Source organism: Larimichthys crocea, chromosome X, assembly GCF_000972845.2.
Source record: "Larimichthys crocea isolate SSNF chromosome X, L_crocea_2.0, whole genome shotgun sequence".
NCBI classification, from domain to species: domain Eukaryota; kingdom Metazoa; phylum Chordata; class Actinopteri; family Sciaenidae; genus Larimichthys; species Larimichthys crocea.
Genome location: NC_040020.1, coordinates 30,088,169 through 30,112,753, shown reverse-complemented (window position 1 = coordinate 30,112,753; position 24,585 = coordinate 30,088,169). Strand labels below are relative to the sequence as shown.

General features: G+C 39.6%; 3 protein-coding genes across 7 annotated transcripts; 1 reads left to right on the top strand and 2 right to left on the bottom strand.

Annotated features, from left to right (window-relative positions):
- Nucleotides 1-1,714: 1,714 nt before the first annotated feature.
- On the top strand, nucleotides 1,715-4,431 carry LOC104925453 (uncharacterized). 2 transcript variants are annotated; one of them, XM_010739086.3, is made up of 3 exons: nucleotides 1,715-1,994; nucleotides 2,847-3,111; nucleotides 3,533-4,431. In XM_010739086.3, the coding sequence occupies exons 2-3, from the start codon at nucleotides 2,848-2,850 to the stop codon at nucleotides 4,196-4,198; spliced, it is 930 nt and encodes a 309-aa protein (XP_010737388.3). In that variant the 5' UTR covers nucleotides 1,715-1,994; nucleotide 2,847; the 3' UTR covers nucleotides 4,199-4,431. The 2 variants fall into 2 exon arrangements, with proteins under 2 accessions (XP_010737388.3, XP_010737389.3); XM_010739087.3 differs by having other exon boundaries at nucleotides 1,716-2,055.
- An 880-nt stretch (nucleotides 4,432-5,311) lies between these two features.
- LOC104925466 (G-protein coupled receptor 4) lies at nucleotides 5,312-6,947 on the bottom strand. Its single transcript, XM_010739099.3, has 2 exons — nucleotides 6,567-6,947; nucleotides 5,312-5,839 (listed from the first exon to the last, which is right to left on the bottom strand). Exons 1-2 carry the CDS (start codon nucleotides 6,945-6,947, stop codon nucleotides 5,312-5,314), a joined length of 909 nt encoding a protein of 302 aa, XP_010737401.1.
- A 2,382-nt stretch (nucleotides 6,948-9,329) lies between these two features.
- sun2 (Sad1 and UNC84 domain containing 2) lies at nucleotides 9,330-23,257 on the bottom strand. 4 transcript variants are annotated; one of them, XM_019253784.2, is made up of 17 exons: nucleotides 22,931-23,257; nucleotides 18,663-18,728; nucleotides 16,785-16,893; nucleotides 16,583-16,680; nucleotides 15,742-16,116; nucleotides 15,598-15,657; nucleotides 15,290-15,361; nucleotides 14,681-14,826; nucleotides 14,355-14,405; nucleotides 14,085-14,123; nucleotides 13,434-13,628; nucleotides 13,203-13,340; nucleotides 12,981-13,077; nucleotides 12,680-12,795; nucleotides 12,273-12,446; nucleotides 11,917-12,006; nucleotides 9,330-11,685 (listed from the first exon to the last, which is right to left on the bottom strand). In XM_019253784.2, the coding sequence occupies exons 3-17, from the start codon at nucleotides 16,889-16,891 to the stop codon at nucleotides 11,572-11,574; spliced, it is 1,872 nt and encodes a 623-aa protein (XP_019109329.2). In that variant the 5' UTR covers nucleotides 16,892-16,893; nucleotides 18,663-18,728; nucleotides 22,931-23,257; the 3' UTR covers nucleotides 9,330-11,571. The 4 variants fall into 4 exon arrangements, with proteins under 4 accessions (XP_019109329.2, XP_027139247.1, XP_010737385.3 ...); XM_027283446.1 differs by lacking the exon at nucleotides 22,931-23,257 and adding an exon at nucleotides 19,124-19,141; XM_010739083.3 differs by lacking the exon at nucleotides 18,663-18,728.
- Between the last annotated feature and the right edge of the window lie 1,328 nt (nucleotides 23,258-24,585).

Here is a 24,585-nt window from a genome sequence, read left to right as displayed (position 1 = left end):
TGCTTCATCATGTACTATGCTGTTTTATTTGCAGCTGTAAACTGTAAAAACAAACAAACAAAAACAACAACAACTTATTTGTTTTGCAAAACAAAAAAGTTTCATAGATTAAACATCGCATTGGAAAATGATTTTAATACAGAGGGAAGCAGGAAAATATCTTTTTTTTCTTGGCTTCAGTCTGGTCTTGCAAGCATTTGGCTCTTAAAAGTAAAACTTATTTATTCATTACAATGTTACACTTTAAACTATTTTGCTTTACTTTGTGTGTCTTATTTTTAAGAAATATGATTGTGATTTGTTACAAAGGCCAGTCAGGAGTTTGGGTAGTAAAATAATTTGTGGTATAACTGGCTGTATAGTTGTATGCTTATGTTGTCTTCCTCATTATATTCTTCCTCTATTGAATAAATCAACAACAAAGACAACACTGAAGTAACTTTGTTCATTTGTTCACCTCTCACCAGTGTGTCCTGATACTCCATAGTATTACACATCCATATTTGATGCATGACAGCAAACTTTACACGGCTGATATGTGTGTGAATAGTGTTACTTATTATTAGCTTATGCTCAGATATAGTCTGGGTCCCCTCATACCACACCTCACTTTGTGTTATTATTTAATAAATCTTCAATTCATTGTCTGTAGATGTAAGTTGTGCTCCAACATATGCATATGTATGAAAACATATTTACATCCTCCTCAGTGTGATCCATTTATTTTAACTTGGCCGAGTTGTCATACGTTACGTCACTTTGTCAATTTTAGATGCATAAACTTTAATGAAATAAAACTGCATCCTCTATGACAGTAAAATGAATAAATGCCAAAAACTGCACTTTCTCAAACAGCCACTCGAGGATTTACAGTTTTTAGCACTTCTGCATTGGTTTTATTTCCCAGCATTGGAGGTTTACAGGTAGGTGCCGTTACAGATGACTTATTATTAGTCATTATATTTTATAGTCTGTGCATTCTTTATGGTGTGATCGGTTTGAACTACCAGGCTTCATTTAGCCCGCCTCAGTAGTGATGGGAATTACGGCTCTTTTTAGTGAGCCGGATCATTTGGCTCAGCTCACCAAGAAGAGCCGGCTCTTTCGGGTCCCAAGTGGCTCTTCCTTTTTCCTTTTATAATTCAGGCAAATTTAGCGCTGTTTTTACTTGCGATTAGTATTTGAACGCATATATCACTTGAATTTCAATAATTTGTTCTAGCCAACTGCATTTACAGTTGTAAAATCCCTTGTAACCCCCTGAAACCACCCAATGAATGCACTAACTTGCTTGAAGAACCACTCTGCTACACAAAGCAGATAGAAATGCCTATAAAAACCTAAGCATAAAAATAAAAAAAAAGGACATTTTATTTTTTTATATTTATATAAACACACACACACAAAGTACTGAAAAAAAGGGAAATTAAATAACAGCACTCAAGTAAATATGCTTTGTTAATGCCCACCACTGACATCTGGACAAATAAAACCAAAATGTTTTTGGTATAGTGTAAAAAATAATATATCTTTGCACCACACTCCTTGTCAATCCTCACATGATTGGTTGCACAAGCATGCATGTGACACCCGTAGCCAATGCCCACAGGTACTTTTCCTAAAGAGAAAAGTAAAAAAAGAAAAGAAAAAGAACGGTTCGCGGACGGACGGGAGCCGGCTCCCATCGTTCACTTAAAAGAGCCGGCTCTTTGAACCGGCTCGTTCGCGACAGACACATCACTACGCCTCAGCTCCACCTATGCTCCAGCTCTTGGTGACGGGGCGCACAGCTGACGGAGAGGAGGACTGCAAAGATATCGGCGGGCAGAGCCACTAAACTTTCCCCTACGGCTCTGTAGAAACACAGGGCTCTGTGTTTAACGCAAATGGTTCAAATGTTGTTTCACTTCCCTCGGCGCTGACCGAGGGACCTTCGTCTCTATTTTGACAGCCGTCTGTGCGCATTACGCGAGCGTTTACCACGAGCCGAGCAGGTCGGTGTGAGCTCCACGTCCTCCGGTACTTTATGTTGTTGACAAGGTTCATTATTAGAAGGTAGGTCAGCTCAATTTATATGAATTACTGTCGGTAAATCCCCTCTGCTCGTCTGCTGTTAACCAAACTCCATTTTAAAAGTAAATGTTTCCGGGTAGAGATGTCCATCATCTCCGATCTACAGGCACATGTGTTTTTACTCAGCTTGTATTTCAGTTTCAGCTGTAGCTTCAAGTTAAGTTATACTTTCAGGCTGCAGTTGTTTTTATTTTTGACAGATGTACCTGAACTAAAAGCGCGTAACTGTCACAATATTTGTCCAAACAGCTGCGACCATGAGCTCTGTAACGCTGATGTAGGTCATGTGATAAACTATTGGGACATACACAGCACACATCATCAATTTTTTATTATTATTATGTTGGATAAGGTTCCTATTCGTAAATGTAAGTAAGTTTTGCCGTACTATATATATATATATATTATTATATTATATATATATATATATATATATATATATATATAATGTCTCTATTTCTACTTTAGTCTCTTTTTATCCTTAATCATATTTTCTATTTCTTATGTGTTGTTTGTGAATTCCCCTGGAATTTCTTTTGTTCATGACTGTACTCAATGATGCAAAAACAACAATTTTTCAGTATTCTAGGATTTTGTACAAAGGCATATCCCAAAAACAGACACCCAGCAGACTCTGTTTTTGGTTTAAAACAAATATTTAAAGAGAGAATGGCAGTAATTCAATCTTTTTCCTGATAGTTACAGTGTTATCCTCTGATTTGCATTACTCTAAACTGTCGCTTATATCATCCTCATCCTTTCTGGTTCAACAGAATGTTCTCCACTTGCACCCGTCATGTCATCTGGGAGTCAGAAGGACTGGTGGCCTACCTTCATCCCCGGCCCTGGACACCAGGCTCTGTTATCCTGGAGCGCAACACCCCTGGCAGCCTGGGAGGCAGCATCTTCTGCCTGGACAAGCAGGAGTTTTTATCCTGGCTAATGGGGGCGAGAGCTGTTGCAGAGCTGCTGTGTGACAGGCTGGCAGTTCGGAGGTGTGCTCTGGTCAGCAGACCGCACAGAGACCGACCTGCCCAGGTGAGTTTTTTTGACTAATGGATAGACTATACAAAACCAGTAGATGCAAAGTGTTTTACTCACTACAAGAGTTTTTCCCTGGTGGAAGAAACAATTATTTTATTAGCACTTGTAACTACATCACCCATGAGCCTTAGGCATAGTAACATTCTCAAAGTCTCGTGGGAGGTGTAGTGATTTGAAATGATCTGCATCCATTAGAGAGTAAAAGATCAATAAATATTGATAATTTTAACTTTCTTTCAATTTGGGAACTCAAAGGTTTTACACCGGTACACAGTACATTATTAATTGCTTTACCAAAATAAGTTACCCATAGGTGGTTAAAACAGCAAATGTAAGAACTTAGATCGACTGGCTTCAGACTGAATCAGTCCTGCGTTCAGAGTTTGAGTAATTAAATATACATTTCATTTCACAGATCCGTGTCCTTCCTCTACATGGTCTGGATGCAGAGTGGCGCCCTCATCTGGCAGGAGAAGAGGAGCACAACGCCCACGACCCAGGATACTGCAGCTCCAAGACTGCTCCCAGGTGGAGTGACTCCAGCCTGACTCAAATCCAGGCCAAGATTCGAGCCAAGCTCCCATTACCCAGCGCCCCACCCAATCTCACCTTCCTCGGGGACGATCCGGCTCACCCCGGCTTGTTTTCACGCATCGTTCGTGGGGAAGAGCAGCAATGGCGGGTTTGGGAGGATGAGGGTCACGTAGCCTTTCTCACTCCTTTTCCCAACTCCCCTGGCTTTACTGTGCTGGTCCCACGCCGACCTTTGACCTCTGATATATTCAGACTAGAAAAAGAAGACTATGAGGGACTGGTGCTGGCGACCTGGGAGGTGTCGAGACTTCTTGCGGAGGGGTTGGGTGCCTCTGGGATGGGGCTCATTTTTGAGGGTTTTGAGATTGATTACGCTCATGCCAAGTTGATACCGTTGTTTTTGCCTGCATCCTCAGAGACAGGAGATGACATCACGAAACCACCTCAGTTTTACCCGACTTATCCTGGATATGTGACCTCAGAAGATGGACCAGAAGCCAGGCTGGAAAGTCTGAAAGAACTATACATGAAAATTACTCAGACTTAATGTTGTTTGTAATTTCCTGCTCCAGGTGCTATAGGTGATAATAGTCATGGTGTGGAGATTTTTCATATATATTATAGAAGATACTACATAATCAAAACTAAATGATTTCTTACACATTTCAAAATATGACATTTAAAGACCAATCACTGTGGACTTCTCATTCTTATGTACATGGACTGTGAAATAACATGCAGTGTATCAACTTTTGATCAAAATAAACACTTGTTTATGTTTGTCTGTGTCAGTGGTTATTCATCACACATGGTCATTTTTAGGCACACAAAAAGTTGTTAATTAAAATGAAAAAAAAAGCTTCATATTCTGAAGAAGCAAAATGTCAACCACATTACAACTTTTGACAAACACCAATTATTTTTTCTTTTTATTTCAATTATTTTTGTTGATGTTATTTAAATAATGTAATAGAGTCATCACACTTATTTGTATTATTTTTATTAATTACAGTGTGTAACATATTTAGTTTAAAACACTTGCATAATCGACATGCCCGCTCAATACACTGTTGTTAATTGGTCCCACAGTGCATTTCCCATTATGAGGCTTAATTAATGACTGGCTAAATGCTCAATCAGTGCTCGGTACACCAGTTGTTGCCTCAGGCTGTCATTAAAACGGACAAAAAAAGAGATGTATGTGTTAACAAGAAGGATCGCCATGTGGAGAACAAAACCTTGGACTTGGTTCATATCATTTATATTAAATGTTTTAAATTTAACATGGCAAAAGTCGTCTGATAAATAAGTTAGCTTGAACAGGAGTGTAGTTTGTTTATTTCTCTGTCATGACTACATTTGGCCAGTTCCACATTTAATTTGAAATAAAAAACTTAATTACTAGCAAATCAGTTCAAGTAGATTTTGGTTTCTGCTTTCACTAAGACTAAGCTTTACCTAACTCACCGGCTAGCTTTTACTTAATATATTACCTCTCTTGCAAGCTGTCTGTTTGACTCTTTTGATGATGTCAGTCTAACTTTTTTCACTAAATATGTTTACTGCATTTTGACTTTGGTGGGCACATTTATCCAGTTAACCAGGATGAGAATGGGAACATCTTTCCAAGATGGGTTTAATTTATGATTGGAAGGCTTAATTACACATTGACATCATCCAGCTTCTTGGAGAAACATGTACAGCACTTGCCGTCCGCAAACTCTGTTTTTGTGATGTAGACGAGTGGCTCAATGCTGCAGCTCAGGTCCATGATGGAGAACACACTGATGCTGATCTGGCAGCGGAACGCCACAAAAGTGTAGTACGACACAAAGGGCATGAGAGCCACGGGCGGCAAGTAGTTGGCCACGATGATGGCCATGATGATCAGCACCATCTTGAAGGCTTTCTTCTTTACTGGGTGCATCTCCTCCTTTCCTGCCACAGATCGTCTAAGGACCCAGATGACAGAGATGTTGCAGAAGACCATGACTGCAAAGGCAAAGAGGATGACACCGCTGAAGACCTCGTTGACACTCATGACTCCCAGGAAGCACTTGGTGAGGCCATAAGCCAGGATGAGGCCCCAGACCACCACAGAAATGCCAATGCGGATCTTATTGTCTCGAATACCAGTGAACACTACTGGATGCACCACTGCCATGTAGCGGTCTATGCAGATACATACCTGGAACAGAAGTGAAGGAACATCAGGTTACAGCAGACTTAAATACGTTTTCCTGGATTTAGTTGTAGAGAAATCTGTTTGAGTTTGTGTCTGGAAAATGACTGAACAACAATTTAAATTGATAAAACTGAAGAAGCTGAATAATGGACAGAAAAACATTTCAAAAACTCTACGGTGACTTGAATTGTCCAGACATTGAATCTCCATTCCTAAAATACTTGTACTCAATGGTATCAGCCATCGGATAATTTTTATATTTATAGGCGTACAGATGTACTTTCTAGGTTGAATATTAACACATGTTGGCAGAAATGTGAAATAAAGTAGGCTTGAAGTTGTACTTTTATGTACCCCTCCCACTGAAAAACACTTCAGTGCTGCAAACTTCACATAAGAACTAAAGTGGTGTATTATATATGAGCTGACAGGACTGGAGGCAGGGTCACATCCAAAATACAGCAGAAAACTTGCATTCACTTTTGCTTTTTATCCAAGTGCAGCTATATTTGACCTTCCTCCATTTAATGCAAACTAAAGTCATAATATGTATTAGAGCCGCATGTATTTAGCTTTTACAGAACTGTGTATTAGCACAGGAAACAGGTTAACAACTGTTTTTACAGTTCCACTAAATTGTAGGTTCATAGATGTCCTGAATATCAAATACACAGTAGCAGTTCTTATTCTTAAACTGCTCTGGTGTACAGTATTACACACAGAAACTTACCAGAAAGAGTGGGGCTACATCTTTAATCCCATATGCAAACCTCTGAGAGTACCAAATGCGACTGTCATCCAGTAGAAGCCGGTTGACCATCTCTATGGGCGTCATTAGGCAGAAATAGGCATCCAAAATAGCCAGGTTGAAGATGAAGATGTCAGAGGTGGATGCATCACTTTTCTTGGTGGCTATGTGCCAGATTACCAGGACATTACAGGGTGTGCCGACTGCCAGGTTGAACACCTTAACCCCAAAATAGAAAATGAAGCCGTAAGGAGCCACAGCGCATACAGGGAACTGGTACCATGGTGGAGGTCCACGGGAGCCAGCGAGTGTGGTAGAGTTCATGTAGTGGTTTGTCGTGGGATTCAGAGTGGTGTTGAACATTATGGGGAAGAAGTGCTGATGCTAGAAGAAGATGCTGGAATGCTATGAGGAAGAAAGGGCAGTAAATGATGATAGATTTTTTGCATCTACATTAGTCTAGTCTAAATTTTACAGTAAAAATCTTAGCAAATAATAATGTCCTTGCTTGTTATCTAAAAGTAATTTCTCAAGTTTAATGCACTATAATGCATACATCTCTAATTTATCCTACATCCATGCATAAATACTCCACACAGAATACCTTTCAGGCTACTGTCAATCTTACCTGTGTGTGTCCTGCAGTTCTAGTCTTCACTTACTGCAGAACCTTCTTGCATGTAGCACCAGATCACTGAGGCCAGGGCCTTATAAACACACTCCACACAATAACATTTTGGGGTTGGGCAAGTCTGAGGGACTATGGCTATCTCCCCTCTGTGTGGTGTCCAACCCAAGCTGTGATTGGGAGGTAATGCAAAATAGCGGCTGAGTCATCTTCAATAATTGGTTTGGATACGTACATAGGGGTGTGTTGTGTGGTTGAGTTAGAGAGGTTAGGCATTGTGTCCATATAGAAGTAGCGTTATACATGCCACAGGGCCAAATATGAATGGCTTGTCATATTCTCTAGTCTTTGCGCAGTTCATGTGTGAAAGGGACTCTGTCTTTGCCTTCAGGGCTCCCTGGTTATTGAACAACCTGCCTGAGAAACGTTGTGTTGCTAAGTCTGTACCACCCTTTAGCCTTTTGTGCAGCAAGAAGGTGCTTCAGTTCTCACTTGTTGCGTTATGAAGACACGACTCTTATGGTTTCCCCAAGCTGCTGGTCTCTAGATGCCTTTTTCATTTTTCTCATTTATGATTCATGTTAGGGTGTAAAAGGGTAATCTGATCCCAGCTCTATTCCTATGGGTCATTTTTTTTTTGTATCTACAGCAGCACTGCAGGTGAACATTTGTTCTCACTGATGCAACTGTACACTGTTCAGTAAACAGGTGATGCAAGGTAAGCATAAATGAGAAATATAATGCAAGGTGTTACTAATGTGCCCACATTGTGTGAAGTGTTGGGAAAAATCCTGTTGGGAATACAAGCTTGCAAAGTCACGACAAACACCCACTTACATAAATAAATAACACAGCGTTTCATAAAATGTTTCATTACATAACCAACACTGGGAGTATTACTCAGCCTGTAAAAACGGTTGTGGTCTGAGTTTAAAATATTTATGATGTCATCAGGATGAGCAATGATAGGGTATGAATTTATGTTAAATTTATAACAACTAGCCCAACACATTGAGGGTGTAGAATTTGATAGATGTGGCCATTTATTATAAGCATACAGAGTCGAGTGATGGATGCTATAAAGTCAGGACCTCTATGCCTCTGATAAATTTAGATTATTCTTTTTAAAATATGTTTTTGTCAAGTCATTCAATCCTATGAAAGTGGAATATAAAATCACAGAGACCCCGTGTGTACACGTCAAGCCATACTGTGGAAGATCTTGGTAAAGTAAATATTCACAAATCCAAACCAACAATCAACACGAGCTCAAGAATCCTAAACTGCGACTGTCGCTGTGTTTGGTGGTGAATGCCATTACTGCTTCATGTTGCTGTCTTGTGAAGGTCAAAGCAAGGTTTAAATGGATTGTGATAATGGCAATACTGAGCACCCCTATAGTGATCATACAGTATCATCCTGCAACATCTTGATCCTCAAATCCCTCTGCAAATCAGGGCCAAGCTGGAAGGAGATCCATCCAGTGAAAAAGCATGCATTCAAGATAGTGCTGACTGCGTTCGTGTTGATAAACTTCCATTACTTCAGCCCACTGCTCTTTTACCTGATAAGTTTTTCCAGGGGAATTCAGCTCCATGTCAATCATCAGCTGTGTGAGCTAAATAAATGTTTCCTTGAGCAGTTTAATTCAGCCTCTGAGTTATCTGGTCCGGACCAAACAGCTGCCCAACATGAGATGTCACTGTGGGTCGACTGCTAAAGCAGAAACTGTGGCAACAGTTTAGAGCAGCCTGACGTTCATGACACGGAGACCAGTGGAAGACGTGGTAATGTCATTAGTAAAATGCTATATTGGTTTGGTTTATATACAAAAAGTGTATATATACAAAGATATTTTTGAGAAATTAGAGAAATCTGGTGATACAAGTAAAAAACATTGTAGTGGTACTGACTGTGATGTTTCTTGTTTCCATTTGTTATATCTTCAGTGCCAGAATATTCTATGTAATAAGTATGTTTCCACCCAAAACGTATCAGACAACAAAAGAAAACAAGATTCACAAACACAAATACAATGACAAAAGCATATATTCAATGTTTTATTCAATGAATCAGACAATCATGGTTTGGCTTACAAAGCAACACCTCAGCCAGTATCTGACACATTAATCTGTTTAATTGATGAAAATAAGAGAAAACAATACTCAACAACGACAATGAATGAATTTATGGTTTAAGTTGTCCTTGAGGGTTTTTTTTCTTTTATTCAGAACCTGATTAATTCTAATAAATTGAACAATGCCCTCTGTGTTGCTTGTACGATTTTATACTAACATGAATGTAAAAGAATTACACTGTCTGTATTGCGTGTTCAGGAAAGAGCACATATACACATAGATTCAAGCATTAGGACTGTACAAGCTGTTCAACAGCTTTCAAATATGAAAACACCTCTTTTAGGTAGGTATATAAGATGTGCTGTCTTGTGTACAGTGTGTACAACACTTTGACATCATCTGCATCTAAAAAGCAAGTTGAGTTTAAATTCAACAAAGCACATTCATGATGAGGATGATTCTTAAGCACTGGAAATATGAATTCATGGTTATGCATAATCAGGGTATTTAATTAAGTATAATTAAAATAATATTCAAATGGTACCAAAGTCAAAAGAAAGTCAAAATCAGTTTAAATACAAAATGCAATACGTTAAGATTAAAAATGTATGTAACCTGCACAAATCATATCAAAATAATTTATATCCACCACACACACCACTCAAAAGAATCATCAGAATAGCTTCTCTGTATAATTTGTCCTTTAAGACTAATGTATATCTAATAGAGGAAAAGATAAAATGGTGGGTTTTACCTGTATTCACCTCTAGTGCACTTCATAATAAGATCAAGAACCTTATGTTTTACTATCATTTCTTTGACTAAATGTACTGTACAACAAACAAACAAACAAACAAAGAATATACAAATGACATTGGCATACACAGTCCTGATGTGTGCAGTGTGAACAGGTACTGTACTATATTTTAGAGATATTGAAAGGTAAACTTAATGGTTTTACACATCGAAACATGAATTCATAAATCAACATTCTAATTTTACAAATAAATAACACCTTTCTTTCCTGGTTGTTTAGCTCATACAAAATGCAAGTGTTATATGTACAGGTGAATAAAAACAGGTGTCATGAAGTCAACATGACATCTTTCAAAGAGGTTAGAAAAAGAGGTTTTCAAGTATTCAAGTACCAGTAATGAAATCCAAACTAACAAGTTCAAACTTGCTAAAAGAGAAAACAAAGATGCATATTTGATCTTTCGTAGGAATATTAAATCAAAGTGGACTTAACAACAATAAACAATACTGATTCAAAACAATCACTGCTGCCATCTGTAGAATTTCTATCAATCATTCATAGGATGGTACATCCCATCAGTCACATTAGCAACAGCCAAAAATCAAAAGTCAACATGTCAAAAATGGCGAGACAGCTGTTTAAACCATTTGAAATCTAGATCTTTATATCGCAAAAGAATTAAATATTTGAATGAATGAATGATGAAATTAATTTAGTCCCCCAAAATGGACAGAGCGTGTTAGAAAATAGTTTTCCTCTTTATGTCACTTCATTAAATGTGCAAGCTTGCAACCAGGGTCAGTAAAGTTAATTAAAGGACCACTGCGTAGGATTTAGTGGCATCTAGCGGTGTAGTTGCTGATTGCAACCCCGTCGTCTCACCATTTCCTTCCCAGTGTGAACAAGAAACTATGGTGGTCATGATAAATGCAAAAGCCCAGTGTTTACTTTGTGTGTTCTAGGTTACCGTAGTAACATGACTGCTTAACATGGCAGACTCCTACACAAGGACCCACGTCGTCTGTACGTATAAAAGTCTCATTATGCAAATATAAATACTACATTAAATTTCTGCCATATTATGTCAATAGAGCCCCCTAAATCTTACACACTGGACTTTTAACACACTCTTTTCATTTTACTTATCCGAATTGAGCAAGGCGTTAAACACCCAACTGATTTTCTGCAATAATGATACAAGTTAAAAATTATTCTGTGGGACTCACGTGATCCAAAGCATGAAGTTGCCAGAACTCTTTGCTCCCAAATGGCTCAACTAGGTAGAGTTTTGGTTTTTAGAAACGTATTTTATATTTCATTCTGTACATTTATTCAAAGCCAAGTATGCACTTTAAATTGTGCACAGAAAAACACTTACGATTTCTGTTTCTATAACAAAAAGCACTCCAAAAAAAAAAAAAAGAAAAACACCCTCAGACCACCAAATTGAATTTAGCTTTTTTTAAAATCGTCTACATTGAAAATGGAGTGACACACTGTGTCCTGGTCAATGAGCTCTGTGCCTTATGTGGAGATGTTTCCATGCACACGGAAGCGGTAAAGACACGTATATTCCACATGACCCCAGTTACTGAGGACGCGCAGCTCCACATATCGATACACCACGTCACTGGGGCTCTGCATGTGGCGAAAAGAGGAGAAAAGAAAAGGATAGACAGGCAAAGAGGAGAAAACATAAAGAAAGAGGGTACAAGAGAGGTGATGATAAAAAAAGACAGAAAGAAACTATTTTAGTCAACACATTTAAAGAGCAACTAAATGTGATGCTAACATCACATTTATTAATTTATTTTTTACAAAGAACGAGAAGCGATTTAGTCTTATTCAGATTTGTCCGTTTCAACTCACAGGCAGCTTGAATGTCTGCGTTGACTCTCCATTTTCATCGTAAGTGAATGTTCCCAGCAATGTTCCTTCTTCTGTGTCATTTTGCATTCCCTGGTAAAGAGAACGTGAAATCACAATTATGTCAGAGCGACGATTATTCAAAATTGTGAGTCTGAGTGACTTTAGATTTAAACACAGTGACACACGGCGACTTTAAAATGAAAGAAAAATGAAGGACGACCAACTTTCTTATTAAAGATCAGATCATGACTGAAACAAAACAGATTTTGAGGTTAATTTTTCTTTTCTTAAACAAAGTTATTCTTTTATTTTATTGTCATGCTGCCATACTACATTTCTAGACTGGCATCACTCACATAGACTTCAAAGTCTTTAGGAGCAGAGTCAATGCGGCTGGTGGGGGAGTTGTAGCGCGGCAGGTGGTCCAGCGTCACATGAGTTATTTTGATGGGGTGAGACAGAGAGATCACAAGAGTCCCCTGGACACCGTGGAAAGCCCAACATTTCCCTGGGAGCAGCACCGGGTAGCCCTGGGAGAGAAGGAGGAGACATAGCTGTGAGTATCTGGCTAAGCAGTGAAAACTGTGTTTAATCTTTTTCTTACCAGGAAACACTGAGAGAAACAAGGAAAAGATAGAAGGTCAGTCAAAAAATGTGGAGAGGAGAAGGTAATGGATGATAACTTTGGGGGAAATAAACCTGATTTGAGATGACAGGCTGGAGGACGCAACTTAGAAATAAAAGACAGAGGACATCATAATACCTGAATGACAGTGCGTGGGCTTTCAGACGGGTACCACAGAGGGAATCCAAACAGGGTCATACATGCAGAACGAATACGATACGTTTCTGAACACCTGGTACTGATCACACTGGCACCTGTACACACAAACACACGATGTAAAATAAGGGTTTGAAGCTACTTTGTTGAATCTATGCTGATTTCATACAAAAATTCATCTGTTTTGAATGTTGTTTTAAATCCGAAAGATTTATGCGAGTGAACCACACAGAGAATTAAACAAAGGCATATAAAGTGATAGTGACACTGAGATGCTCCCAACCTTGAGTCTCCAGTGCAAAGTCGGGCATTTTGTCAGCCATGGGACGTCCGCAGTCGGAGCAGCTTCCTCTATCAGAAAGCCTGATAGCATCGTGTTCCTGATTTACATACAATACAAACCATAAGTCATATGTGTCATCATAGATACAAAAATATACAGATAAATGAGACAAAATGAATGAATACAGCTACATGACTCTGCAGTATCTATGCCTCCACCCACCTTGATGCGTTCAGTAAACCACTTCTCCATGGCCTGTTGAAGCTCTGGGGTGAGATGGTTGAGGACGGGGATGGTGCTTGTATCGGGACAGGGGGCTGGAGGAGGCATCTGCTGGATGGATGACAAATCCTGTGCAAGCTACAAGAAACATACAAGCACATTACAGCCGTACAATCTAAAAGAAGCAGGTTGGATCTATCTAGTTGTGGACATCACGACCGGTGCTGTTACCTTGGCATTCTGGGCCTCTAAATCTTGGATCCGGATGCTGAGGCTGGCAGCAGCAGAGCGGCTCTCTGTCTGATAATTCATCAGCTGCCTGCCCAACTCTGCAAGCTCCTGCTCCAGACGCAGCCGACTGTCTGAGTCCACAAGCTCAAGATTGGCTTTCATGTTCTGCATGTCCAGCTGTAGTCTCTCCTTCATCTGAGAGAGAATGACATGAGAAGGTCAGTCATTACTGGAGTAAAGGAGAGGTGTTAGGCAGAGGGTAGTGCTGAGGCTCCAGAGATCTAATTTAACACTACTATACATATCTTATGGGAAGTAAATTTATGGTAGCACAGATGTAACCTTCATACACACTCTCTTTTAATATCTCAAGCCATCAAGATCACCACTAAAATACTATACTTAATATAAACTATACTCTTAATATTATATTTCTTAAATATTACCCTAAACTTTCAGAGTACTTGTAAGTTACACATCACAAAAAAAAGCCACAAAATCATGCACAAAATCTGCCTGTAATTCTCTGCAGATCAACATCACGCAGCAGACTCCCATCCTGGCCTCACCGGGCATGATGTGACACCACAAAGCAAGTTTGGAAAGGCACAGGGAGACATCAGGCAGAAACAGAGAGCGTGATTCCCTCACCTGAGTGAGAAGGCGTTCCTGCTTCAGCTGCAGCTCCTCCTGTAACAATAACACAGATACAGGTCAGATGACAGAAAACAGGAACTTAAATTTGCATATGAGGCCTCAAAGTTATTTTAACCTCTTCCTTCTCTGGCTATTTTTTTTGGTTTGTTTTTAAGCAGGATTAACCGTTGAAGCTGGTGGTTTATTTACATGGCTTCTTAAATTTCATGACATACCATAGAATCTGCTCATATTTTTCATTAATTTGCAGGGATTCTCTCTTACCAGCACACGTCGCATCTTCACTTCTACAGCAGCAGAGACAATGGCTGGATCCTTCAGGGGAGAAAAAAAAAAAAAAAAAAAGACATCGAGGTAACAATGATGACTCCATGCTTTCATGTCAACAACCCCCAAATAAATAGGTGCTTGTCATAAAAAGGTCTGTGTGAGAAAGACTTTAGTAATTTGTGATTTTGTGTTTTATTGTCGTTTTCCTTTAATATTCTGTTATTAATCGTAAGTGTATTCTAAACAGGACTTATAAACGTTAATTTTAACAGTTTTTTTAACAACAACACAACCAGTGAGATGAGTATGATCTGCCCTACCACCACGGGTGTCGGATGGATGGTGTTGAGCTGAGGAGGAGTGGCAGGGATAATAGGTTGACTCTCGGGTTTTGTCTGTGATGGGATCTTTGTGACAGTCATGCGGGACATGAGAGAGGTCAACAAAGGGAGGAGGAACCAAACACCTGGAAAAAAACAGGAGGGATGGTGCCTTAAGAACAGCACTTGGAAACGGAGACACAAAGTAAACATCGCTTGACTCCAGACCTTGACTTGTAATAACTGAAAGTTACTGTGACTCATTCATTCACAATGAGGCGGGGATGTGTGGGATGAAGAGTGATGTGCATGTGCAAATCAAACCCAAACAATATGGGGCAGACCCTACCACCTCTAAAAGCCAGTTTCCTGGGGAAAACCCAGAGTAGCACTAATCTAACATGTTGTCAGGAAACAGATCTTTTAAAAATATACACACATGTAAACAAAACTATCTGACACGGAAACATGGACAACAAAACTTCAACATTTAAAGTACAGCATAACTAAAGACCACACATGTCCCAGGGGATGATGAGGTGCCTCAGAGGTGTGAGTAAAGATTCGGCAGATTCAATCTCGACTCTGTTAAATGGTTATGTGACTTACATAGAAGTAAGAGGAGGAGGAGGAGAAACAGAGCACAGGCCTTCTTCATGTGACTGCTAAGTGACGTATTAGCTGCAGGGATGAGAAGAAAAGTTGATTTGCAGGGGATTTCGATAAGCTGGAGCCAAATCACATGCGGTTACTGTGAAAACGCAAACCTGCTGACACGTGACAGCAGTATGAGAAATGTGGAAACATAAATGTACAAATCTTCTGAACAAAGCTAGATAAACAAGCACTTGTATGTACATACTGATCATATACATGCAAATATACAAAAAAAAGACAAATGTACACCATCACCGTACCTAAAGCTGCCAGATGCATTATTTTTGATTGTACTGCAATGGCCATAAATGAGACCGAGTCTGCACATAACACATGAGACAATGAGATTATTATACAGGCATGCACAGACACAAACATGCAAACAAACACATTACAGTACTCACCCATCAGACTAAAGAAGGCACTGCTGATTCTGTTTCCAACAGTCCCACCATTACCATGGATCCCACTGACGCTGCTGGCTGCTGCGGCTGCTGCGGCTGTTGGCTTTTTTTGAGGGCCCTCGGAGGACGAGTAGCCTGAGCTGTCCACACTGCTCTGACTCAACTCCTTGTGGCCGGGTCTGGGGTGTAATCCTGGTCTGCTGGAGCTGCAGAGCCAAGCGTCGGGACTCTTCTCTTGAGGTTCTGTAGGGCAGCGGATAGGCGTCTGACTCCGACTTGCAGATGGTGTCAAGGCAGGCCGAGGGGTGGCAATGGTGGAAACATAGGTCTTCGGGGTCGACTGGGTCTCAATAGTCAAGGGAGAAGGACTCAGACCTGAGAGGCAGAAGAGAGATGTAAAGAGACAAAAATAGAGAGAGCTTTCCAGTATGAACTGATTTGTTATAAGGGCTTATGCGTTAAACAGGAACCATTTCTTTAATATTTAAATTTAAAAAATGCATATTACAATTTTACCAAGCCCACTGTGACATCTTAACATTACTTGTTGTATTAAAACAAAAAAAGTGCTCAAAAAGTAGTACATTTATGCTGGTATAAAACACTTATAGCCAGCAAACCCTCCATATGCTGGACCCAGTAAATGTTTAGCATTTTTATTTGATAAATAATGTAACGGATATTCAAATATACCAAGTGCAGTGTTTTAGCACGTCTCTGTAACAAAAATCCCCAAACCTCATTCATGCTATTATTATTACTTCTATATTTACAGGAAGTTGTGTCAGTGCTACTCTTGCACTGATAAGACTTTTTTTTTTTTTTTTACCATCATACTGACCTGCAGTGACCGGCGTCTCAGGGCTGCCAGAACTAGCATTGTTACTTGCTGTATTGGGGGTACGGGCCTTGCGCGTCCCCGCCTTCTTCTTGAAAACCCTGACGATAATAAAACACACACAGGAGTGAGAGGTGGGAGAGGACAGGAGTTTGCTGACTTGAATACAAGCTAGGGACACATGAGCACACACAGAGTTACATACTTGACAGGGTTTTCACGGTAGGATATGTTTGTCACGCTACTCGAATCGGATTCGTCATCTGAATTATAGTAGCCGCCGGACACCAGGCGAGAACTCCTACGAGACATGACTGAAAGACAGAGAGAAAAATAATTCAATGATTTATTTACATGGCTCCTTAAATTTCATAATGCCTCATCAGTATGATGGCAGGAGGTGGTCTGTACGGTAACATAGACATCATCATGATTTCAGTTTTATGGAGTAAGGTCTACAGGGAACACTTTTGCATTGTGTTCAGAAATGTTTGTTCATTTCAAAATGTATCATGCAGATCTCTACTTAAAGGACCACTGTGTGAGATTTAATGGTAGTTGCGATGTCAACCCCCCCTCATCTGCTCCTTCCAAGCTTAAAGGAGAGGCCATAAAACATGTGAAAAAATGTAAACAGCCCTATATATGTAGGCCCAGTTATTTTTGTCCGCTTTAGGCTACTGTAGCAACTTGGTGGACTCCATGGAAGAAGACCTGTGGCAGGCTCAAAAACAAAAACACAATGATATTCAGTTCCTGCCAAATAAAGCCCCCAAAATGTTACACACTGGACCTTAAAAATAACATAACATAAACAAAAGCCAACTTAAAATACTTACAACTAAAAATATGTTATTTTTGGAGCAACGCACCTGTACATCAGGCCCACAACAAGAATAGGAAATTAACTCTGAACAATAGTAAACCATTAAATTAAATTAAAAGTTGACAACTACTTGATTATTAGATTGATTGATATTATTCAATTATTAGATAATTGTTACAGCTCTAATACATACATACTTAAATACATTAAAAAAAACAGGTTATGAGTTAGTAAGCATAATAATATATATTTCAAAAGAGTGTAATAATTTCTTCTGATGTGAGCAGAGATGCTGTTTTTTTGTTTTGTTTCAACTACAATACAATACTGTACGCAAGGGCACCTCGGCCGTGGCACTCTTTTTTGAGCAGCGAGGCATAGCGGCAGATACAGTAGCTAGTACTACTACTAAACACATCAGTAGTAGCAGAAAAAGCAGAAGCAGTATCAGCTGCAGTAAAAGCAGTAGTGGTTTATGTTAACCTCTTATGGTTTTTTGAGTAGCAGTGGCAATAGTAGCTGATGCAGCAGTCGGAGTATTAGTAGCAGGAGTTAAAAGTTGTCACCAGTACAGTAGCAGTAATAGTAGTGATACTGTAGCAGCAGAAAGTGTCTGACAGATGCTGTCTTGGTTAATCTTGACAATCTGTAATCCAACTAATCTACAGGAGCCGTTCTGCTGCTCAAACACTTACTGGAGACTGAGAGAGGCAGAAACGAAACACCAACACTGACAAAAGCTTGAAAAGCAAAGGCAGGTTGCTACAGTGCAGCACCATATTTGAACTGAGCCACTTGTACTTAGCGGGCGATGTGGATGTCCAGAGGAGAGATCTCTGTTTGTTTGCTAGAAAGTTTTTGTGTTAACTTTCAAGAGTGCTTTTTTTCCAATTCAGATATATGACATCCCACAAATATAAAAGACAAAAGATACAGACACATTATATAACGTCTGCATTTAATTTGAACTTTTAACTGTGAGAAGTATTTATTCATCTTACTCCAAATCAACTCTCTCTATTTGAATCTCATTCATCTCATGTGTTTCGTAACATTTTTGACATCTTGGATTTTCTGGCTCACTTCTGCTGCATTTATGCAACATAAGTTGCATTATGAGTAAGATGTCAGAAAGCAACCTGACTTTGAACGTTACAAAGTATCCTCTCCGAGGGTTGTTCATCTTTGTGACAAATACTTCTTCATTTCCTCGACTCCACAGCATCAAACAAAGGAACCAAAAAAAAAAGCACTAACCTTTAGAATCTGCTTTGCACCCCGGTCTTTAAACTTTACAGTAAATCCTGCATTCCACGGTGCCTCCTGTCCGGTAAACAAAAAATTGTGTTCTCAGAAGTACTAGGCTGTTATGGTTCGAATTAGCCGTCTGATATCATAAGCCGGGTAACAAGACTATAGCTCAGCAGTAACTCTCTAATGCTATGGTGGCAGAAAGGGAAGCTGTGGCTGACATAGAGACAGGAAGTCAGTGTTGAAGCACACACACAGACACACAAACATTCACTCCCATACAGGGTGTTATGGCTAAAATAAGACAAATTTGATTATCTTGATCAGTGGAGAGCAACAAAAAGAAGAAGAAAAAAAAAAAAGCTTTTCTCTGTATGCTCAACATTATTACATAGATTGCCTGGTTCTGTGCATGCAACATGCAAAATGTGTGCAGGCTAAAAAGAGCCATGAGGTCAGAACGTCACCAAAAAGTGTCAATGCTGTAACCAGGCAAGCATAGCAACATCGCACACGACTACGCCTAACAGCAGTCCGTTGTGGTTGCCACTGCTACACGACATGCCTTCTCTGTTTACTGTAAACAAGGACAACACAAGTTCATATTAGCAGGAAAATACGCTGCATTGGAACAGTGATAAGAGCATGAGGTAGCAGTTATTCGGCGGCTGTGAACGGGTGTAGTATACTTTATATGTTTAGTGTAACTCTCCCTCTCGTGTCTACCACCAACTGACCACCACCACGCTATTTATGCAAATAAGTTCTTACATTTTCATTTTGCATAGCCTCTCGTGCTCGTGTCCTGTGACGACAAGCTAAATGGTGGAATTATCATAAACATTACAGACATTATTAAAGGTCACCGTTAATGTTCCTTTGCATGTCTGATTATACAAGGATTAAGGAAAGAGGATGTGGCTACTAAGTGCAGAGAGAAAGATATCTAACACTGCTATCAGACACAGTCCTCAGATCTCAAATATGAAAATATAAAAACTGAGAACATGACGTATTATACCTACACCATGCTGAAACCATTTTACAGATCTTGTCATACAGTGGAGAACAAATAGCAACAAGGGTCACAAATATTTTGACGCCACAGCAACAACAGTAACAGTACGTACTTCTTTCTTTCTTCATTGCACACGAGGGGCTTTAGCTGAGAAAGGAGCCGTTTGTACGATAATTCCCTCAAATCCTTCCTTCGCTTTTAAATGGCATCTCGGCTCAGGCTAGCTCAGCACATTTCCCCTGAACATACCAACCCCCTCCTCATTAAAGCAGAGGGCACTTGCTCCCCTTGCTCTCACAACTAATTTACATTTTACAGTGTAAAGGATATTTTAAAGATTCCAATTTCTTTCTTTAATTTGAATTTCAAGAGCCTTGCGCTTCCGCTACAGGGATGCAGAGAATGCATGTTTGCTGTGTTTTATTTTACTTTTTCTTGCATCACACTAATCTGTATGTCCTCGAGGTCTGCCTCCTTCATGTGTTCTTCACGAGTGGTCTGTAACGTCATGAATAGACATATCTTGGCAGGACGGAGCATCCGCTAATAGAACGGAGAAACCTGTTTCAGTTCCTGCAGGAATCCTGTGCAGACAGACACAAAAGATGCTTTTCATCCAGAGTCAGGAGCACAAACTGCTAAAATTAAATTTAAATCACGAGATAGTGCGAGCACACTTGCAGTAATTCTTTTGGAAAATCTAACCACCAGGTACAGTAGCTGAGAAGCACATCACATCTGCCAGTAACTTAAGATGCATCTGTCCAAATGAAACTTGTGTCAGTGTTCTGCCCACAGGAGGTGAACAGAAGCAAAACCCGATAGTGAAACCCTTTTCTGAACACCAGTGAGACATCTCAGTCACCCCTTTGGTATCTCACATCCCCTTACAGGATTTACAGGTATGAATCACTGTATAAACAAAATGAAAGGATTTTTTTTGGGGGGGAGGGTGCATATGAGCAGTGCTTCATGCAGGTTGGACGTAAGCCCAGTAAGCCATAGCCAGACTATTTGGATTTAAATCTGAGAAATTAATGACGGGGATGTAGTGGTGGTGTCTGACTAGGGTGGAGTACTGTAACAGGTCCAGTATCCTCACCACTAGCACTAGCAGGCAAAGAGGGGAAAAATGACCAGAGAGCGAGAGGGAGAGAGAGAATAATGAGAGAAAAAAAGGGAGAAAGAGCTAGAGCGGATTGAAACAAAGGCACCGGGAGGGTGGAGAGAAAGACGGGCAGCGCAACAACAATGAAAGCATGAATGCTGGATAAAAAAGGGATACAATGACAAAGGGGAGGAAAGGTGTAACTGGGGATTGAGTTGTGTGTGAGAATTGTTAGTTTGAATTCCCATGAGGGAAAATGTGTAAAGAAACACTCGTGTGAGTTTAAAAGTCAGCAACAGAGTTCAAGCTCCCTCAATGAGTGGAAAAAGGGTTTAAAAAAGGGAAAAGTAAATATAGTGGGAAGGAGGCGGGCAAAGAAAGGAATGCAGAGAATTAGTCCTCACTGATCCAAAACAGACGGGCAAACTGGTTGAATACTGTGGCTAACTTTAGGACAGTGCCAGTGAAATATGATTCAGGCATACAGAGCAGATGAGTCATCTGTGTGCACTGGCTTTAGACAGACAAATTACCCCAACCTCTTTGTGAAGTAGCATGAACTACAGTCGTTTAGCTGAGCAGCTACCTAATAAGGTCTGTTTAAACCGATGTGAACCAGATGCTCACGTTATAATCTCTCTGTCTCCCCCAACCCATTTTGCATACAGAGTTACAGCAGGGTTTTACAAGTAGGGCTGGTGAGTATGAACAAGACTTGAGATCCTCTGGAAAGAAGTTCCACAGCTGTGAAGCCCTTTGTTGTTCGGGCCACACAGCTATCTGAGGAACCCAGTCTGAGAATTTCAGGCGGGCACCATGCCCTCTACCACTCCTTAAAACTCCCTTTTAGTCTTTTTAACCATGTGTTACTGTTCTTGCATTAGTACTATGAATGATTTAACAAAATGAATGTAGATGAAATCGTAATAATGAACGATTCGTCTTCATATTATGAAGCAACATCTGCTCAGATACAGGATATATGTTTACTTATAGTTAACAACTTAAAAAGGACCAGTGTTCAGGATTTAGTGGCATCTAATGCTGTGGCTGATGATCGTCTTGCCTCGCCCTCTCCTTCCTGGCCTAAAGGACAAACTATGGCCACATAACACGCAGAAGTCTGTATCTAGTATATGACTTGCTTACAATTCAATGAACATTAACACAAAGCCCTGGGTTGGAAGGGTCAGACTACATACTACAACATACACGAATGAAACCACATGATCTTGTTTTGATTTTGACAGACATAACAAGTCCATGCAAAGTAATACCGCAAACAAACCATGTTATAAATATAATAAACATGTTGAGCACATTGTCCAGTATGAAAATGAAGGTACTTTTATATACTATTTAAGTCCTGCATTCAAAAATGTACTATGCAAAGTGCCAAAGAGTATGTACTCAATCTGGAGTACATTTCAAAATCAAATGAGACGCCAAAAAGGTCACATCAACTTACAATTTTTTTTCATTCCCATAAATCTCTAAGTGGTTTATGTCCTGATCATGCAGACACCTCAGGTTAAGTATGATGCTCAAATGTGAAGAAACAAGACTTGAAACAATGTTGACAACTTTCAAATCCAAGCTCAAAAACCTCCCTGTTTGCCACTGTTTATAGTTCATTTTCTTTAAAACATGATGTAGTTGACTGATTTAACTCTATTCTCTGTGTTTGTATTATTAGTTTCTTGTTCTTGTGTTTCCTTGTGATGCCTACAATCACTGATGCATTAATATGTAAGCATCACTAATGGTAAAAAAAAAAGTACAACACAAAGTACAGCATTTTCCTTTAACATGTAGTGGAATAACGTAGAAATACTCAACTAAAGTAGCCAAACGTTACATCCCACCACTCAGCTAGTACTTATGTTATCTTCCGTAGCCAATAACTTGACTAACACAGTTTTGAAAATATACAAAAATCCACCTGCACTCAGTTTTTTTTATTTATTTAGCAGTTTTAAATGTAAGCTAAGCGTGCCAGCTACACAAACGAGTAAACGGTCGTCCATCAACGTAACTAACAAAAGCATCCCGAAGTAGCGCAACAAAAACGAATAATTTAACAGCAAAGGCAAGCGGACACATCAGACATGCCTCGGCTCGGTGTTTTCCTCTGTGTCCTTAACTTACCTCGACACGTTGTGAGGTTTTGTCTCAGTCAAAAGACAAAAACACCGCGACCAACCGTCAGACGGTTAAACTGTCAGATTGTGTCAGGAAACGGTAATCCTCTCTTCAGCCTTCACGACCACCGAGCTCCGCTTAAAGACAAAACATCTCCACTCTGTTTAACTCTGGCAAAATCTCCGGTAAACCAGCACCTTAATCACGAGTGGGTTTCTCATGAGTAAAGTACGGTACTGTTAGACATGTGGGCAAAGGCAGAGACGCAGACTGACGCTTGTTGTGACAGCTCGGAGGGTCCCGCAGATACAAACGTCAAGCGAGCTTCCGGTTAGGATTTACAAAATAAAGCTCTGCATCACGATTCCGAGCGGATAAACAGAAAATATTACTTTTATTTTGTTGAATTCAGTTTATATTGTTTTGTATTACTTGTTTTTTATATAAGCCAATGTAATATATTTTTTATTCTTATTTCTTATTTGGAAGGAAGTAGTACATGACAGAGAGAGACTTTATTTATTTATTTCTTTTTTATACATGGACACGACCATAGAGATGATGTTGGACACTTTTAAACTGTTTCCGGTCTCGTTCTAGCGGTTCATGGCACAGTGCATCTAGTAATAACAAATCACATGGCGCCCTCTAGTGGTCATATATGTGCACCTCCCATGAAACTCTGAACTTTAGCTGCTGTTCAGGCCTGCTGACACACAGTGGAGCCATCTGGCCGTTGATTACTATGTTCTCTACAGTTAAACAGGCATGTTAGGCTATTTAAAAAGATTTCCAAGCACCATTAAATCTGCAATTTAATATGTAGGACCAAAGTAAAAACAAAGAGTTGCTGTGATGAAAATAAATTACAGAATGAAAACTGAATAAATATTACAGCCTATTCAGAAGCAAACTAAACACATCTCAGTCAGAAGCAAAATCCATTCAAACATGAGGGCAGGAGATATTGAGCTACTACCAGAAAGTACCAGGAGTGGATGTGAGGCATTTTGTGTGCTAATCAGACCTTCACTGGATAAACAAAGTCTTTTCATTATACTATAGTGTAGAAAATATGAAAGAAAGAACAATATAAATAATGTAACACTGGCATGAAAACAATCTTATTTTTCAGTTAACTTTCATTCATTGCCTTCATTACCTAAGTATTACCTTTATTACACAATATCATCAAATGAGCATTATGAGGTTTTGGGATGAAATCCTCCTCACAGATTTTACATCAACATGACCCATGTTCATCTTGTTACATGTTACATGTTTACACCTATGCACAAATGTAGTAATTGCCCATCTAACGTCACTGCTGTGGCTGTGTTGTATTGCCATAGGAACTCAAGCATTAGCTGCACTTGTAGCTGCAATGTATCCTTAACATATACTTTTGTATCATGTATATAAAGAGTTTATGGCTTTGCACCTTTTCACAGAATAATTGTTTTACAAAAATGTATACATTTCGATTGATTGATGTGAGAAAGCAACAACACCATCGGCAGGTAATGCAATTGGTTAAGGCCAAACCTCAGAAAAAAGTGGTGCCAGGTTTTAGAATTGTTCCCTCTATCTATTCTATTTGGCACATGTGAGCAACCAAATCTCCCCCAAAACACAACAAAATGCTTTTAAGAGAAACCCAC